This window comes from Oryza sativa, chromosome 1 (assembly GCF_034140825.1).
Source record: "Oryza sativa Japonica Group chromosome 1, ASM3414082v1".
Taxonomy (NCBI): Eukaryota; Viridiplantae; Streptophyta; class Magnoliopsida; order Poales; family Poaceae; genus Oryza; species Oryza sativa.
Genome location: NC_089035.1, coordinates 12428271 through 12445254, shown reverse-complemented (window position 1 = coordinate 12445254; position 16984 = coordinate 12428271). Strand labels below are relative to the sequence as shown.

The following is a 16984-nucleotide window of genomic DNA, read 5'->3' as shown; positions in this document are numbered from 1 at the left end:
TTCATTTGTGCGTTATAACCGCCTATGAAAATCGATTTTTCATAGTTAGTTCTTAAGAGACCCGTATGTGAAAGTGATTTTTCACTTTTTGTCCCTTAATTGAACCCAAGACCGATTTCTCTGTACAGACTTACCTACCATCTCATCTATCAAGCGTATATTGTCTAGATTAAGGATGCTATTCATTTTATTTTACCTCTTCAAAACTTATATTGGTTCTGCACTTCAAATAATTTATCTACTATTATAAAAATTGAAGATATTTTTGCAGGTACTTTGGTACGTACGTCATCCGCGTATGAATCTGCTTTCAAGTTCGTTCATTTTTTGGAAATACATATCCATATTTGAGTCGGGTTTAAAGTTCGTTCGCTTTTAGAAATATAAAAGGAGTTGTATAAGAAATCTCTTTAAAAAAGATTTGTATGCTAACTTGACATGATTTTCTAGAAAAATATATATATATCTAAGAAAATTCTCACAGTGAACAATAATAAGATTAAAATAGCCTGTATCCGTTACAATGCACGGTTATTTTTTTCTAGTAAAATAAAAAGTTTATAAACTACAATAGTATATCCCGTCGAGCTAATGTAGAGCACGTTTTCATCAGAGGTCGTTTCAATCATAGGTGAGATTTTGTAAAAGGATATATGAAATTTTGTAATAAATATTATTTAGAACGAAAAATGATCTCAAATGATAAAGTTTTCATTGGATATCTCGTCGAGCTCTATGATTTTTATATAAAGTTTGTTTCCATCCAACTTGATATAATAAAATTACATATAAATACGTGTTTTTCTAAACATTGAACTCTACATGCGGATATCCGAAAAAAAAAAACTTCAGATAGTTTTGGATGACTTCTGATTTCCACCATACGTCTTCCTGTCTTCATTTTCGTATCTGGTAGTATGAAAAAATTATCTATTCCAACAAAATACATCTGGATATAAGAAACTATCCGAACGATTTCATCCTTTAGCTCAACCCTGAATCTATGAGATTATTGGTGCTTACTGGACAGCTTATTGGTGCTTACTGGACAGCTTAGGATCCCGGAAAATATATAGTACAATAGTGGAAACTTAAAAATTATCATTATTAGATAAAAAATGGATGTTTGAGATTTTTTTCCACATCACCAAAAGTAACTTAGGCGTCTATTTCTGGATCCATTGATATTTTTCAGATTTTCATTACATATGTGATTTGTACTACTCTGTTTCAGATTATATATAAGAAAGTAATATCTACAACTCAACATAAATATATTATGAAAATATATTTAATTATAATTTAATAAAACTAATTTGGTGTTATAAATATTATTACATTTATCTATAAACTTAATCAAACATGAATTAGTTAATTTTGATCAAAGTCAGAACGATTTATAATTTAAATGGGAGTGAGTACACATCCTATATACTTATATAGTTTTTTTTAGATAATGAAATATAATATCTCGGCCTTTACTCAAAAGAGCTACAGCCAATTATTACATAGTAGTTTTCATGAACATAGTGTAAATCTAAATGAATAGAACACACCAAACATCACTATTATTGAAACCAGCCTAACGTAAGGAGATCACAATTATTGAAGTCTATTTGTAAATCTCCAACCATAATTAGCAAATAGTTGCATAACCGTGGTCTCCAACTTTCGGCATGCAACCTTCAGAAAATCTTCATCTTCATCACACCTTTGTAGTTGTGCCCAAAACCGGAGCCAATGAGTTGCCCTGAAAATAACCTGCATATAGGAAAATGATGGTGATTTGTCAAAAACCATATCGTTTCTACTCAGCCATATTGCCCAACAAATGGCAGAAGCTCCAACAAGTATCAGTTTACTCATTTTCTTATCAACTCCTAAAAGCCACCCATTAAAAATATGAGATATGCTAACTGGAAGATTAAAACCAAAAGAGAACTGAACTGCTCTCCATAGAAATTTCGTAAAATGACAATCCATAAAGAGATGTTGAATAGACTCATTATTCAAACAAAAAGAACACCTCAAGCTGCCATTCTAGTTACGCCTTGCCAAATTATCCTTAGTTAACACAACCCCTTTAAGCAGGTACCACATGAAAATTTTAATCTTAAGTGGCAACTTAAGCTTCCAAATACACTTGTTTTTCTCGATATAGCCATTATTAATTAAAGCTAGGTACATAGACCTCACCGAGAACAAGCCATTCTGATGGAAATTCCATCTAAAACTATCAGACAAATCATTCAACTGAATATATACTATAGAGGCACACAACTGATGCCAACAAACAAGATTCTGACCAACTAAAGCTCTCCTGAAAGAAACATTAAGCGGAACATATCCCATAACAGTGGCAATAGAAGATGTTTTCCTCCGAACAATTGCGTACAAAGATGGATATTTATCCTTAAAAGCCAAGTTACCAATCCATCTATCTTCCCAAAATCTGATTTGTTCCCCATTATTAACAATCCAAGAACCCATATTTAAGAAATTACTTTTGACATTCATAAGACCAGACCAAAAATGGGAATCACCTTGTTTCCTGTCAACTTGGGTTATAGATTTATTATAAAGATATTTCCTCTTCAATAAATCATGCCAAACCCCATCCTCATTAATTAACTTAAACAACCATTTACTTAAAAGACATTTATTTTGTATCTCCAAATTATGAATCCCAAGACCCCCTGGTCCTTGGGTTGACAAACAACATCCCACCTAGTGAGCCTGTATTTTTTCTTATGGTCATCCCCTTGCCAAAAAAAACCGCGATCTATAATAATATACTTATATAGTTCATCCCGACTAAGTGTAGTTAATACTATTTCTCTCTTCTCTTATTAAGCCACACCACCCTAATTATTTCTAGCCTTTGGATGATAGATCTATGGTTCAAATTGTCTCTTCTTTATTCTCTCATAAACCCATGCAATCTCAATTATTTTTAGGCTCAAATTGTACTATCAATTTGTTTTAGTTTTGATAATCATATTACATCTTATTTGTACATATTATGCAACTTAATTTTCCACAGCAACACGGCGGGGTATTCATCTAGTTTTTCATGGGATCCTGGTCCTTAGGGGAAAATTCCGTGGGCCAAGATTACCTGAGCGTTTGGAAGACCATAGGGGAAATCTGGGAATGCATTCTTCTCGGGCATCCCAAGCCTGAGGAAGAAATCGGACGGTCCCACCAAAGTGAGTATAATTCAGCAGCGTTGAAATGGTGATAGCCTTTGTATGCTTCTCACTAGCAACGGCGGCTAGCGAAAATTTTCAGTATTTGCCATCCAGTTCACACTTATTTTAGGATTTGCCATCCAATTCGCAACACTTTCAGATTTTACCACCGGGAGTGCAAAATTCTTCATTCCGTGCCACTCCCATCCGATGTGCGTAGTCTCCTTCCATCACTGTTACCATCGCCGAGCCCTCGCTTGCACGGAGGCCAAGCTGACCGTTGTCAAGAAACCCATCATCGCCACGCCCGGGAGAGGGGCGTCCGCTAGCCACCGGCTGCTGCTCACCTTTGCCGTCGAGATCGACTCACGTGCACTTCTAGTCCCCATCCGTGAGGCTCTCCTCTCCTCGGCTCTGTCGAGATTTGGCTCCGCAAGAGCCACTATTCCGCCATTCTTGAAGCAAAAACGAGCAAAAAGATTCTTGCTGCAAGGCGAGTCCGTTTCCTTTCCTTTCGGCGGCCGATAAGATGCGGAGGCGGCCCTCACCGGCGCCGCCAACGAGTGCAAGGAGGTGCGTCTGGAAGAAGACGAACCAACACGGCATTAGGGATGAAAGGGACGGGCTGACGGGAGTGGCAAGGAATAAAGAATTTCATACTCCCAGTGGCAAATTCTAAAAGTGTTGCGAATTGGATGATAAATCCTAAAATACATGCGAATTGGATGGTAAATACTGAAAATTCTCGCGGCTAGCTGGCCTGCTTTGGACGACCTGAAGGGGCAAGGCCAATTAGGTCCTTTTGCGTGGAAATTGTGTGAAGGAGAAAATAGAGAGAAAAAAAATGATCTAAACCCCAAAATAGCATATTATCAGGCTGAAAATATAATAAGCGACATTTTTATCAACTATATCGTAGATGGCGTTACATTGAAGCTAAACTAGAAAGTGGCATATTCTTAATTTTCTCATATCGACGCCACATGTTCCACTTGGAAAAAAAAATGAAACTATGCCATCGATAAAAGTAGGTTACACTTAAATACCAAAACAATTTTTTTCGTAAAATGACACTATCAATCCATGGCTACTACATGCTAGAACAAACTACTCTTTAATCCTTCCCGACCTTCTCTTCCAACTTTAGTTATCCCTCCCGTAACACCAACAATGACGGCTTCCTGGACTGCTCACGCATGAAGATGGTGTCTGCAACGTGGCGCTAATGTATAGAGTAGTCACTCACCGCAAATTCATTCGGATAAAGCCAGCACCACCACTAGCACCAGCCACACCCAAGTGCTAACCGTTATGTAGCACCTAGGTAGCCCAAAATAAATATCATCTTGCCGAATATGGACTCAGGAGTAAGAAAAGTAGCTCCTCTCCACCATTAACACACGCATGCACAGAGAATTTAGACTATTTACCATTCAATTCGCGTGCCTTAACTTTTTTACCACCCAATTCGCGTGCCCTCTATAATATGTTATTAGGAATGCTAATTGCTCTACTTGGTACCACTTTCTCAGTTTTTCATTTATTTCTCATTTCTTAATCCCATTTGTATTTTTTCTCAAACTTTGTGGACTGTTTTGCCCCTGGGCCCACTGTCAGATGAAAGGAAGAGAAATCCTTTTCTCTGGATCGAGATCCCTCCAGTCTCGTCTCTGTCTTCGTTCGGCTTGGCCGTGAGCGCCAACCTCGTCGCCACCGTTCGCCGCCGGGCGCTGCCAACCCCGCCGCCGGGCGCCGCCACCAAGCGCCGCCGCCGGCACTCGACGCCCCCGCAGCCAGGCGCTGCCACCAAGCGCCGACGCCGGCAGTCGACGCCACCGCCCCCAACACCCTGCGCCAAGCTGCGCCACCATTCCGCTGCCGTGCGCCGTCGCCGCCATTGGGGGCCCAGAACGGACACCCCACCGTCCCCAGCTGCCCTAGCAGGCCCCTGGGACCTTGTATCGTCCCCAGTTGCTGCCATAGCCGATCCCTGGTCCCTGGGACCTTGTATTTACAGGACACAGAGCTAGGGCAGTACTAGTTCATATTTGGATGTATTAGTTAATGTATTGTGTATACTATATACATAGACATATTTGGTTGTTTATGGGAGTGTACATATCTGAAATTGGCAACAATTTTCCATGTGATGTGATAGAAGATATACTAGGTGGCAGCTGGAAATTGGTTCAGTTTCAGGCTTTCAGCAGCACAATACAGACAGCTTCAGTTTGCACTTGTTCCTGTTTGGGTTATGTAATCTGAAGAAAGGAAGATGGATAGTTGATCATATGTTCATTTTGTGATGATATAAAATACCTGTCAGTTAACTACCTCAGCATATGCCTACAGCTTTGTGAGACCATATGCTCATGTGAGAAATGCCTACAGATTTGTGCAACGTTGCAATGTAAACTTGTTATTTTCAAGCAGACAATGGGAGAGATGTCACTTGGCAGCATATACCCAAAAATGTCAAATTTTGACAGCATATACCCAAAAATATCAAATTTTGACAGCATGTACCCAAAAATGTCAAATTTTTACAGCACATCTCAAAAATGTCAAATTTTCACAGCACATACTCAAAAATGTCAAATTCACAGCACATACTAAAAAATGTCACTTAAATTTTGGCAGCATGTAGCCATAATACGTTGTTCGTACAAGAAGCCAAACAAGTCTAAATAACCAAATTTGAGAATTCCATCCAGATTACATAACCAAATATAAGAGGTTACATAACCAAGTCACACAGGTTCATATTGCAAAATAAAGCCTATGTTTGCCACTAGAAAATCGTCCACAAATGAAAATACTACTTAGAATCACTTATTTTTTCCCTTTCTTTGGAGTGATCTTCTTTGCAGCTCTTGGAGGCCTTAGAGGGGTTGCCATTTGACTTGATCCTTGTTCACCAGCATTGATCAATGCCATTTGCCTAGAAGAAAATGAGTGTTAGTAAAATTAAATACATGATTAAAAATACCATTGAAATAGAAAAAAATATGTACCTTCTAGTGATAGGACCAGGACTAGTGCAAGTGGAATCACTTCTTACGACTTTTTGTCGTTTTGGTGTGCTAGGGCCTGCTGCACCACTAGTTGAGCCTACTGGCCTTCCTTGTTTCGCACGACTCTTCCTGAAAATGTAAAACAAGTAAATAGATATACAATATGCAAAAATAAGTAAATGTATGGTTTTACCTTTTTTTCTTGGTACCATTTAAAGGACATTTTGAGGATGATGGCCTATGTCCCATGGCAAGACACCTCTTACACTGAACCTGCCACTTGCCTTTGGTCCTAGGCTTGCTTTGTCCTTTCTCAAGGCACACAACTATTCTATTCTTCCTTTGCCTCCCTACTCCTTTTTTAGTCAAAGGTGGCAACAACTTGAAACCAATATTAACCTTGGGCCATTGAGACTTATCTAGAAATGGTTGAATAACGTCTGCATATGCAAGCTTAAACTTTTCCACTGAATAGAAGGGATCCAAATAATCAGCCATTCTAGGATTTCTATGTGATATAATGAGAGCTAATGCATGTGGGCATGGTTTCCCAGAAACTTGCCACTCTCTAAAGGTGCATGTATGTTCTGTGAGATTGACTGCATGCCTAATAATGTCATGTTCAGGAGTGATCTCAGTCACCTTTGCCTGGTCTCTATTACCTTGAACTACCCTCAAGTGGCCCAAAGTTCTAGTCATCGTATTCAGTTGCTGAATTACAACAGGGAGCATCACACCATCCAATTTATTACCTATCCTCCTCCTACTGGCCAATAGATCCATTGTCTTCGATCTGATGCCATCTGCAAGCTCTACAATTGGAAGATCTTTCTTTTCCTTAATCCATTTGTTCCACGACTCTGCTAGGTTATTGGTGACGAAGTCACATTTTATGCCTTCTGAGAATTTGCTCCTCATCCAAAGCAGTTTATGATATATTTCCAAGTATGGCTTCACATCTGAATTTGCCTCATGAATTTTATTCATGTAATAGTCATACCTATCTGGCATGAAAGACCTAGCTGCATGGTACATGTTTCCAAAGACTGGACCATGAAATTTCTTTATGAAATTCTGCATCAAGTGCCAAAATCATTCCCTATGCTCAGCTGCAGAGAAAACATATTTCACGGCATTCTCTAGCCCCTTACAAGCATCTGAGCTAATTGCTAGGGGTGATTGATCCCCTATTGCCTTATGAAGCTGCTGCATAAACCAAGTCCAATTATCAGTGGTCTCACTTTGAAAGAATCCAAATGCAACCGGAAACATCCAGTTGTGCCCATCTATGGATGTAGCAGAAGCTAAATGACCATTCCAAGCTCCATTAAGTGCTATTGAGTCTATGCTCAAATATGGTCGACATCCATTTATGAAACCATCAATGCAAGGTTTGAATGCACAGAAAAACTGATGAAAATAAACCCCATCTTCATTCTCCAGTACATCTATCTCCACAACACTTCCAGGCATTTTCAGCTCAACCTCAGCCTTGAAGTTGAACAAATATGTGAAGCTCTCATCCCATGACCCAAAAATCTTTTCTAAAGCCTTCTGCCTACCTTGGCACACTGTATGGTATCCTATTGTGACGTTGTATGTGGTCTCTAACTCCTCTTTCAACTTCGTCAGACCCATATTTGAATCCTTCTTCAAAAAAGGAATTGCCTTCTCTGCCACCCACTTATATGTTGCCATCTTGGTCTTTACTCTGCCAGTTTATGAACAATGATGGGGAAATTTATTCAAAGTAACCTGCAATAAAAGTTGGATTACTTAGTACCATGCTACAATTATTAAAAACAAACAAGAATTTAAAGGCCGATACAAATCTAAGTTAGTTGTTAGTACCCTAACAGATTTTTCATCCGGCATCAACCTTGCTACAATAGCCCATGGACATCCCTCAGCCTTGCAAAAGCCTCTGAACCTTTCTTTATCACTCGACTCTGTCCCAAGCTCAAACTGACCCTTTATAGCGTGTTGCCGCACAGCTGATCTAAACTCAACCATACTTAGATATGAACTTCCTGTAATCATTGGAGGGTCATTCCTGTCATAGAAAACTTCAGATTCACCCGGAACCACATCACTAACACCTATGTCAGCCTCATTGTCTAAGTTCCCTTGGGCATGACCTGCAGCCGGACTAGGTGCCGAGTCCAATTGTTTTTCAGCTTCAAGTCTAGCTTGTTCTGCTCTCTCATCCTCAGCTCTAAGACCAACAAATGCATACATTTCATCTTCGTCCATCACAGGCATTGATGACCCTATCTGTGTCTCTGCAATTGGAGTTATCTCCACTCCATCCCAATCAATGACATGCTGTTGAACCTGCTCTGTTGGAATTGGAGCTATCTCCAAACTCTCCCAATCAATGGCATGTTGACTGTTACAATCTGTAGCATCAGCATGCCTAGCTGTAACAACCTCATCCATGACTGTCCCATTAATCTCTGAAACAGAAGAGCTAGTAACAAGCTGAACAGGTTTATCCACCACATCCACAAATAAAACCAACCTCCTCTCACTCTTCCTAACAAAAAATGCATGCACTAGATCCATATTGTCAGTAAACTTTGTTTCCTCACCAGTGCCCGTGTCATATCCACACACAACCACCTGCTGGCACCTACCCCAATTTATCTTGGCTGCAAAGTCCTTTACCAATCTCTCTAATGTGCATTCACGATAGTCCACAACCCATTCCTCATATTTGCGGGGTACATGAACAAAACTACCATCATCAAGCTTAGCAATGTACTGACTGAATTGAACACACACCCTAAACTCTGCATCAGGATCGATCCTATCGTATATGAACACAAAAAATGAGAGATAGATCCATTAGTTTTAATACTAAATCGGTTATCACCTAGGTTATTGATCCTCCTGTTGAACAGAAATAGAAGATGATGGGTCTATGGCCTTACCCAGTAGATACTTCATTGGGAACGACGGATGACCTCGCTGCTTGCACAGTACTCTCCACGGGAGCCGCCATAGCCACCTCTCCTTCTCTCCCTTCAAACCCTAGGCTGCACGGGGGAGGCGCTCGGCCGTGGGGCGCACAGCGGCGCTAGGCCTGGGGGCGGCGCTAGGGTGCGGTGGTCGGCGGCGGGGTGGCGGCGCTCGGCGGCGTGGTGGGGGCGCCCGACGGCGGAGGTGGGGACGCCCGGCGGCGGAGGTGCTCGGCGGCGGAGGAGCTCGTCGCGCTCGGGCTAGTGCTACAGCGAGAGATCGATCGATCCAGAGAAGAGGATTTCTCTTCCTTTCATCTGACAGTGGGCCCAGGGGCAAAACAGTCCACAAAGTTTGAGAAAAAATACAAATGGGATTAAGAAATGAGAAATAAATGAAAAATTGAGAAAGTGGTACCAAGTATAGCAATTAGCAGTCCTAATGACATATTATAGAGGGCACGTGAATTGGGTGGTAAAAAAGTTGAGGCACGCAAATTAGGTGGTAAATAATCTAAATTCTCCGCATGCACAAGGGAGAAAGAAGAGAAGATAAGAGAGAAGAGGTCAAAAAGAAGAGAGACAGAGAGAGATGGAAGCGACGGTGGTGAGTTTGATGAGTTTGGTACTGAGCGATGTGCTAACACATTATTTATAACTTGATATAACCTTTAATACAACCTGTATGTAACTTTAAAAAAATTCTATGGTAACACGTTATTTCCATAAAAACGGGGATGTCTCATGATGAAATCCCCTCACTGGTACGCACACTAATATTTTTCCCTTCCTGTTTTGTATGAATTTTAAAACAAATCTAACGGTTCAAAGTTATGGGAAGTTACAATGTAGTAATTAGTTAGACTACAACTATACTGTATTTATATTTGATGAAACTGGGGGGAGAGAATTTATGGATACATGTATTTTATAGCAAAAATGAATCCAATTCTCTCGTGTCCGACGGAGCCTGCTAGCCACCTTCACGACGCTTCCGGCTCCCACCACGTCCCACGTGCCAGTGTGCCACGCCACCCCCCTCCCTCCCGCCTCTTTTTCCTCTTTCCCACCCACCTCCTCCCCATTAGCGCCGCCGCCTCCCTCTCCTTCCTATGCCTAGCGGCGGGGATGGGGTACAGGGAGGAGTACGACTACGTGTTCAAGGACATGCTCATCAGGGGCAGCGGCATGGGGAAGTTGAACCTGCAGTTTGCACGGGAATGAGTTCACTTCAGCCTGGAGACCTGTTCTACCAACGGCCTTGATTCGCTACAAAGATAGACAGCGTCGACGACAAGCTCTTTCAAGCCCCAGCTACTACTTCATTCGTATCGTCACTCGTCCCCATCCTCTATTCCTCTATCACTACTACCTCGATTATGCGAGCGACTTAGTTTTGCTCTTCCTTTGATTATCTTAGATTGATTGATTGATTCTAATCTATAAAAAATCAATGTCTATTTGATTTTTATTCTATGATGAACAATTAGTATCTGAGATTATTCATTTTAATATTAGAAGATTATTGGCGAAGTGATTAAGGAGATGATTGGATTTGCAGGTGAACAGGAACTGTTGCTGGAGTTTTGGACCGGTCAGACCAGGCAAGGGTTGCCGGACAGACCGGTGTGTATCGAGCGGTCATACCAACCAGCCCGTGGTCTGACCGGCCGACTCTGTGTCGGTTTTAGTTTCGGGTTGTTTCATTGGATATCCGTGGATTGTTTCGTGTTTATGGCTTCTAGATGGATACTATGCGTATGTAATACTGTTGTTTCCTAATAGTGAGTCAAGTTGGAGATGGCTTGGTCTCGAAATATGGTTTCTTTGTTTGATTCATGTGTAGGTGTCTTGATGCCTCGGGAGAGTATTGCCGGTGATGGATCGGGAGTCAACTTGGAGATAAGGTGATGTCCAGATGGTCAGATATCATGCGGGATACTTAGGCTAAAGATCAATGCATGTGGTTGGTGGCATACGATGAAGATATTGTGTGCGTATGGGATGCGGAGTCGAATTTGGAAGGAGTCCAAATTTGGTATAATTGGAGTTTGTAAAGTTGATTTCTTGTACGGGAAGGTTTCCTAGGTGGATTAGGACTTCTTGTACGAGTTTGGTTCTTGGCTCTAGGCTGCCTACCTCATGTATAAATAGAGAGGGAATGTGTGGCCTCTCGGTATCGCTTTTGAGAGCATTGAGTTGAGAGTTGAGTTAGGGTTTCGAGTTTAGTCGAGATTTTCGTGATGTCGCGACCGAGAAAATTTGCATTTTCCCGAACGCTAGTGTATTAATCCCCGTCCCAGGAAAAGCCGGGGTACACCATACAAACATAATACAAAAGGCACATCTTTATTATATCGATAATATTTACATTATTACAAAGGCACTTCAGGCCTGACAGACAAAAATAAACAGTAGCGGACTAGCGGGCATACGGCTCCATCTTCACAGGCGCTCAACTAGGGTATAAGCCAGGACTCCACCTAGGACTTCTTCTCCAAAGCTTCTCTTACTGAAGGGGGGAGAGATAGAGTAAGAATGAGTACAACCACCGTACTCAGCAAGTCACACCGGGAGATGCATGATTAATGCAAGGGAGTACAAGGGGTAATAATATAGGGGTTAAGTTTTGCAGTAAACAGCATTTAAAAGTCACTTAGTTGCCCAAAGCTATTTTATAAAGACGATCCTAGAGCTACATAGTATTATTAATCAAGGCTGTGGACCCACACGAACCTGCCTTAACCCAAGGCCTACGATGATTCAGACCGAACTGGCAACCCAACCTGGGTCCCAGCTCGTCCCAAGCCAACCCAGGCCAACCTTTCCACATTTTAGTTGTTAAGCAAATTTTAAGAATTAAACCACTAACTTGGGTACATTGCTAGGCTTGCCCATATCCGAGGGCACGGCTATTTGAATAGATTTACTCTGATCAGAAGTGTACATCTTTACCCACAAGACACATCTTTACTCCGCATTCCATGGCCTTGGAACCCGTCGTAAACATGTGACATAACCCTTCACCCATCCTAGCCGTGAACAAAAGTACCGACCCAACCCTGCCTACGGCCGGTATCCCGGGACAGGCAGGCCAGGATTAAGCCCCTAGCAACAGGATCTAGACCGGGTGCGCCACACGCATAGGGGTGAGACCACCCGCGTACTAGTCCAGTGCCATGGCATCTCGACTAACGGGCACCGACCCGTGTAGTCTTCATTTGCCTAGACATCTCGATTACCGAGCCGCAGCTCGTGTAGCCTTCATTTGCCTCAGAGATATCCATCGTCGCAACGACTTCATCCATCTCTATCCGTGTCCTTTTATTCAGGACTAGACTGAGCACCGAGTTAAGCCTTACCCATTAGACATGTGGTTAGTACGGTAGTGCTTTGCAACAGAGGCCCGAAGACCGGTCCTTATAGTGGCCGAGGTGCTACTAGCAAAACCCTGCACCTCGAGCCCAGCCTAAAACCATTTTGGGAGTTTTGAATAGAGGGGGGAGGTGTGTGTTCAATTCCATCACAAGTCAACCATTCCACAGTGTCCAAATGATATGAGAATTCCCAAAGTCTAAAGTTATAAAACCACCTAATGTTGCCTAATTAGTTAGCGAAGCATCTACCTAAATTCATACTAGTAGAACCATTAATAGAGTACCCACTATTTGGGGTTTTGTTTATCCTAGGGTGAACAAGGTAATAATAAACAATAGCAATGATAAGGCTATAACAAGGATTAATAGGAAGTGCTGAATAAAACAGTGATAACGCGGGAATTTAAATAAAGCGGTAATGCAATAATTTAAATCAAAATAATTTTATAAACTGGGATTCAATATGCTCAAGGGTGATGTGATTTGCCTTGCTCAGAGAGAACGGCCTTCCGAACCTTCGGCGACGACCGCAAACCACGCTTCGAGAACCTTCGGAACGACAGAAGCTACGCGAAGCACACAAGCAAAGCTACAAGCCTATAAAGAAGCAATAACAATATATAAAAAGAAAGCACACGGTTCTTTAGGTTATAACAAACATTAGGAGACTTGAACAGGTCGATTCGGGGTTCGTATGACCAAGATATGATCATCCGAAGTTTAATGTTGTTACATGGAGATTTATGGATTATTGTGATTAGGTTTTGCAATTATAAAATATGTGTAAGCGCTAGCCTGGAAAAGACAGGAAGATTGCGCTGTTGACATGCGGACCCCACATGTCAACCTAAGGGACCACGGTAGACCGAGTACACAGAGACGGTCCACAGGTCGACGGAAGCGAACCCCGTGTGTCAACCGAGGCGAGTGGCCGACAAACGGACTCCACTAGACACCACGCGGGCTACACACGTGGAAACCACGCGACTACCGAGCGGGCACACCAACACGGTCACCACGCACACACGAACGACTACCGACACCAGTACACGGGTACCGGGGTCGACAACCGCACAATGGGCACGGGCGACACCGAAAGGACTAGGACGGGGCAGCGAGAGGACGGATCCTTACCACCACGCGACGAGACGAGAGAACGACGATGACGAACGGGCGCGGCGGAGACGGACGGGCACAACGGAGACGAACGGCGAGGGGACGGCTTCGGCGGCGATCATTGGACGAAGGCGTGACACGGCCGACACGAGACTTGACGACATGGAGCCGAGGACGAAGACGACGACGGGGCTGCAGCGGCTCGCTTGACAAACCACGGGCGGCGAACGCGATCGGCTTGACGGAGGGACGAACGCCACGACGATCGGGAACGACGGGAGGACGACGACGACGACGACCGGGGCCTGCGAGGAGGCGACGAGGGCAGCCGGCAGCAGCTGCACAGAGGTGAGGCCGGCGTGGGACACGCCGCTGCGAATCCGACGACGGAGGCGGCCGCGAGACGATGAGCCGGCGAGGAGGAGCGGCCGACCGAAGGGACGTCGGCGACGACGAGGATGGAGAGGAGGCGATGCCGAGGACGACGTCGCTGGCTCGCCGTTGCGATGCCGGAGGTGGAGATGGCAACGTCGGCCGGCGCACGGGCACGGCGGAAGGGGCTGCCGAAGGCGACGTCGACGAGGAGGAAGGAGAGGCCGGCGCGGCGGCTGCGGTGTTCCGGCAAAACCGAGGAGCAGCCGGAGGAGAGGACGACGCTGCGACGTCGATGGAGGAGACGGCGATGTCGGTTGGCGTACCGGCGACGAACAGCAGCCGGCCGGAGACGGTGTAGTGGCGACGACGCCACTAGACGCCGGCGGGAACGCGCGTCCGGTTCTCTCCGCGCTAAACGGAGGACGGCCCGGGGGAGAGGAGGCGGCTGCGAGTCCGAGGGTGGCGACGGCGCAGCCGAACGGCGCTCCGGCGAGGAGGGAGAGGCGGCTGGAGGCGGCCGGCAGCACGGGAGAGAGAGGAGGATGGCGGGGAGAGGCGGGGCGGCCACGGGAGAGCGCGGGAGGGGGCTAAAACTGGAGAACGGATCGAGGGGGTTCCATTTTATAGGGGAGGAGAGGGAGCCGGCCACGGGAGAGGCGGGGAACGGCGGCGGAATTCGTGGCCGGCGGCCATGGAAGGTGGCCGGGGTTGGCGCGGGTGTTCTTGACGATTGGGGGCACGAATCAAGGGGGAAATTAGGGGGAATTGAAGAGGAAGGAATGGGAATTAATTCCCCCCAATTAATTTTGGAATCCATGGTTTGATTTGCGCGGATTAGAGGGAGCAAGAAACTAGGGTTCACGGGAGAGAGAGAGGAGCTGTGCGGGAGGAGGACGACGACCCGGGTGGTGGGGCCCACGCGGGACGCGCGGTCAGCGCGCGTGCGGCGTGCGTGAGGGGCGGGGGGGGCGGCTCGGGAGGCTGGGGCGGCTGGGTGGGGCGGCTTGGGCCGGGACGCGGCCCAGGCGGGAGGGGAGGAAAAGGGAGCTGGGCCGAGGGGGAAGGGGAGGCCCAAGAGAAGGAGGGAGAGAAGGAGAGGGAGAGAAAGAGAGGGAGGAAGAGAGGACTTTGGCCGCGGGCCGAGAGAGAGAGGACTTTGGGCCAGACTTGGCCCAAAGGAGGAAGGAGGATTATTTTTAGGTTTTTCTTTTTAATAAACTTTGATCATAGTTGTTGTTGCTTAATAAATATTTCCGGTGCTCTGAAAATTTAAGTAAAGTTTGAGGGCTCTTTTTAGACCAAGGAGAATTTAACGAAAATTCTCCGGGCCACATTCGAAATTTTCTTGTACGCATTTTAGTGTTTGCCACTTTCTTTTTGAATTTTAATTAATTCTATTATTCCTTTTAGAAAATGATTTTTATTTCGGGATGAATTTATCAGGACGTGACACGTGAGAAGTGTTGTTGTTGCACTTTCTAAACGCAGAGAGAAGTGATAAGGTTATCATCTACTTTGAGAGTTCTTCCATTTGTATTTGCTCGGGTTCGGCGGTCTAACTGGAGAGTTACCGGTGGTCAGACCTGCGGCATTGCGGCGGTCAGACCGGCTGGACACTGGCGGTCAGACCGGCGACGTCGTCAAGAGGCAGAGGTGACTTCGGGACGATTAGACTAGGCGATCTACACCGGCCAGACCGACAGCACCGGCACGGTCATACCGGCAGATCAACCTCGGTCAGACCGATCTACATCGATTCGAGGGTAACTTTTAATTCTGCTAAAAGTTTTGGTTTTTGGGTACTCCAACCATTCATCCCCCCTCTGGTTGGCTTAGTTCTTGCCGTTCGATCCTATAAGTGGTATCAAAGCCTTATTTTCTTCTTTGGATTTTAACCGATCTAGAGTTTTAGCCATGGCTAATAAGTTTACAACAAAGTCCCATGTTTTCGATGGATTGTATTTTCCTTATTGGTGTAATAAGATGCAATCTTACATTATGGCTGAGGATTATGATATCTGGAGAAAGGTTGCTAATCCTTATGTGATTCCTGATCAGATCAATATTGCTGCTTTAAAAACTGAATTTGAAAACAATTGCAAAGCTCGCAATATTTTATTGAGTGGAATTTCTTGTTCGGATTTTGATCGTGTTTCACATCTTCAAACCGCCAATGAGATTTCGAACGCTTTGAGAAACTTTCATCAAGCAACTTCAAATATTAAAGAACTTCGTCGGAATCTTTTCAAAAAGGAGTACATGAAATTTGAGATGAAATCTGGAAAAGATTTCGATGACTATCTTTCTATATTCAATAAAATTTTGAGTGATCTTAGATCTGTTGATTCTGCTTATGACACAAATTACACACAATCTGAGGTTTCTCGTCACTTTTTGAATGGTCTAGATATGTCTATTTGGGAGATGAAATTTACATCTATTCATTGATATGTCCACTTTGGCTTTGGATTCACTTTACACAAAACTGAAAACTCATGAGATGAATATTTTCTCGCAAAGTTAATTGATTCTAAGTCTAGTGTTTTGGTTTCTCCCTCGACTTCTTTGGATGTTGGTGCTTCTTCATCAAATTCTACTGCTCTTGCTTTAATTAATGCCATGATCGATGAGCAGCTCGAACAGTTCGAGGAGGAGGACTTGGCTTTGGCTGCTAACAAGTTTTCTCGAGAGGAGGTCCAACTTGTTGCTTCGAGTGTGGTGCACTTGATCACATTCGCTCGCATTGTCCTAAGCTTGGAAGAGGCAAGAAGGAAGACAAAGGCGGTGGAGACAAGACCAAGGACGTCAAGCCCAAGTCCAAGAGCACGTTCAAGGGAAGGAAGACCAAGGAGAATCTCAAGAAGATGTTGAATTAAGTCTATGCCGATTTTGAGCCACTAAGCGATGTAGACGGTGAGAGTGAAGATGAAGATAAGGGAAAGAACATCTCC

The 16984-nt window shown here is 44.2% G+C and overlaps 2 protein-coding genes across 3 annotated transcripts; both read right to left on the bottom strand.

Moving 5' to 3' along the window:
• Positions 1–5801: 5801 nt before the first annotated feature.
• On the bottom strand, positions 5802–9451 carry LOC9271854 (uncharacterized). 2 transcript variants are annotated; one of them, XM_015795460.3, is made up of 5 exons: positions 9139–9451; positions 8057–9014; positions 6399–7960; positions 6206–6334; positions 5802–6132 (listed from the first exon to the last, which is right to left on the bottom strand). In XM_015795460.3, exons 1-3 carry the CDS (start codon positions 9207–9209, stop codon positions 7925–7927), a joined length of 1065 nt encoding a protein of 354 aa, XP_015650946.2. In that variant the 5' UTR covers positions 9210–9451; the 3' UTR covers positions 5802–6132; positions 6206–6334; positions 6399–7924. The 2 variants fall into 2 exon arrangements, 1 of the variants encoding a protein (XP_015650946.2); XR_010736918.1 differs by lacking the exon at positions 8057–9014.
• A 2044-nt stretch (positions 9452–11495) lies between these two features.
• Positions 11496–14971, bottom strand: LOC136353603 (uncharacterized). The gene is made up of 2 exons (XM_066304612.1): positions 13677–14971; positions 11496–13139 (listed from the first exon to the last, which is right to left on the bottom strand). The coding sequence occupies exon 1, from the start codon at positions 14848–14850 to the stop codon at positions 13777–13779; it is 1074 nt and encodes a 357-aa protein (XP_066160709.1). The 5' UTR covers positions 14851–14971; the 3' UTR covers positions 11496–13139; positions 13677–13776.
• Positions 14972–16984: the final 2013 nt, after the last annotated feature.

Bases quoted from the DNA above. Each gene is read 5' to 3' on its own strand.
- LOC9271854 (XM_015795460.3), bottom strand. From the start codon at position 9,209: ATGGCGGCTCCCGTGGAGAGTACTGTGCAAGCAGCGAGGTCATCCGTC. The intron at 9,015-9,138 runs GTAAGGCCATAG...CATATACGATAG, and splicing joins CCCAATGAAGTATCTACTGG to GATCGATCCTGATGCAGAGT. The intron at 7,961-8,056 runs GTACTAACAACT...CTTTTATTGCAG, and splicing joins CGGATGAAAAATCTGTTAGG to GTTACTTTGAATAAATTTCC.
- LOC136353603 (XM_066304612.1), bottom strand. From the start codon at position 14,850: ATGGATTCCAAAATTAATTGGGGGGAATTAATTCCCATTCCTTCCTCT.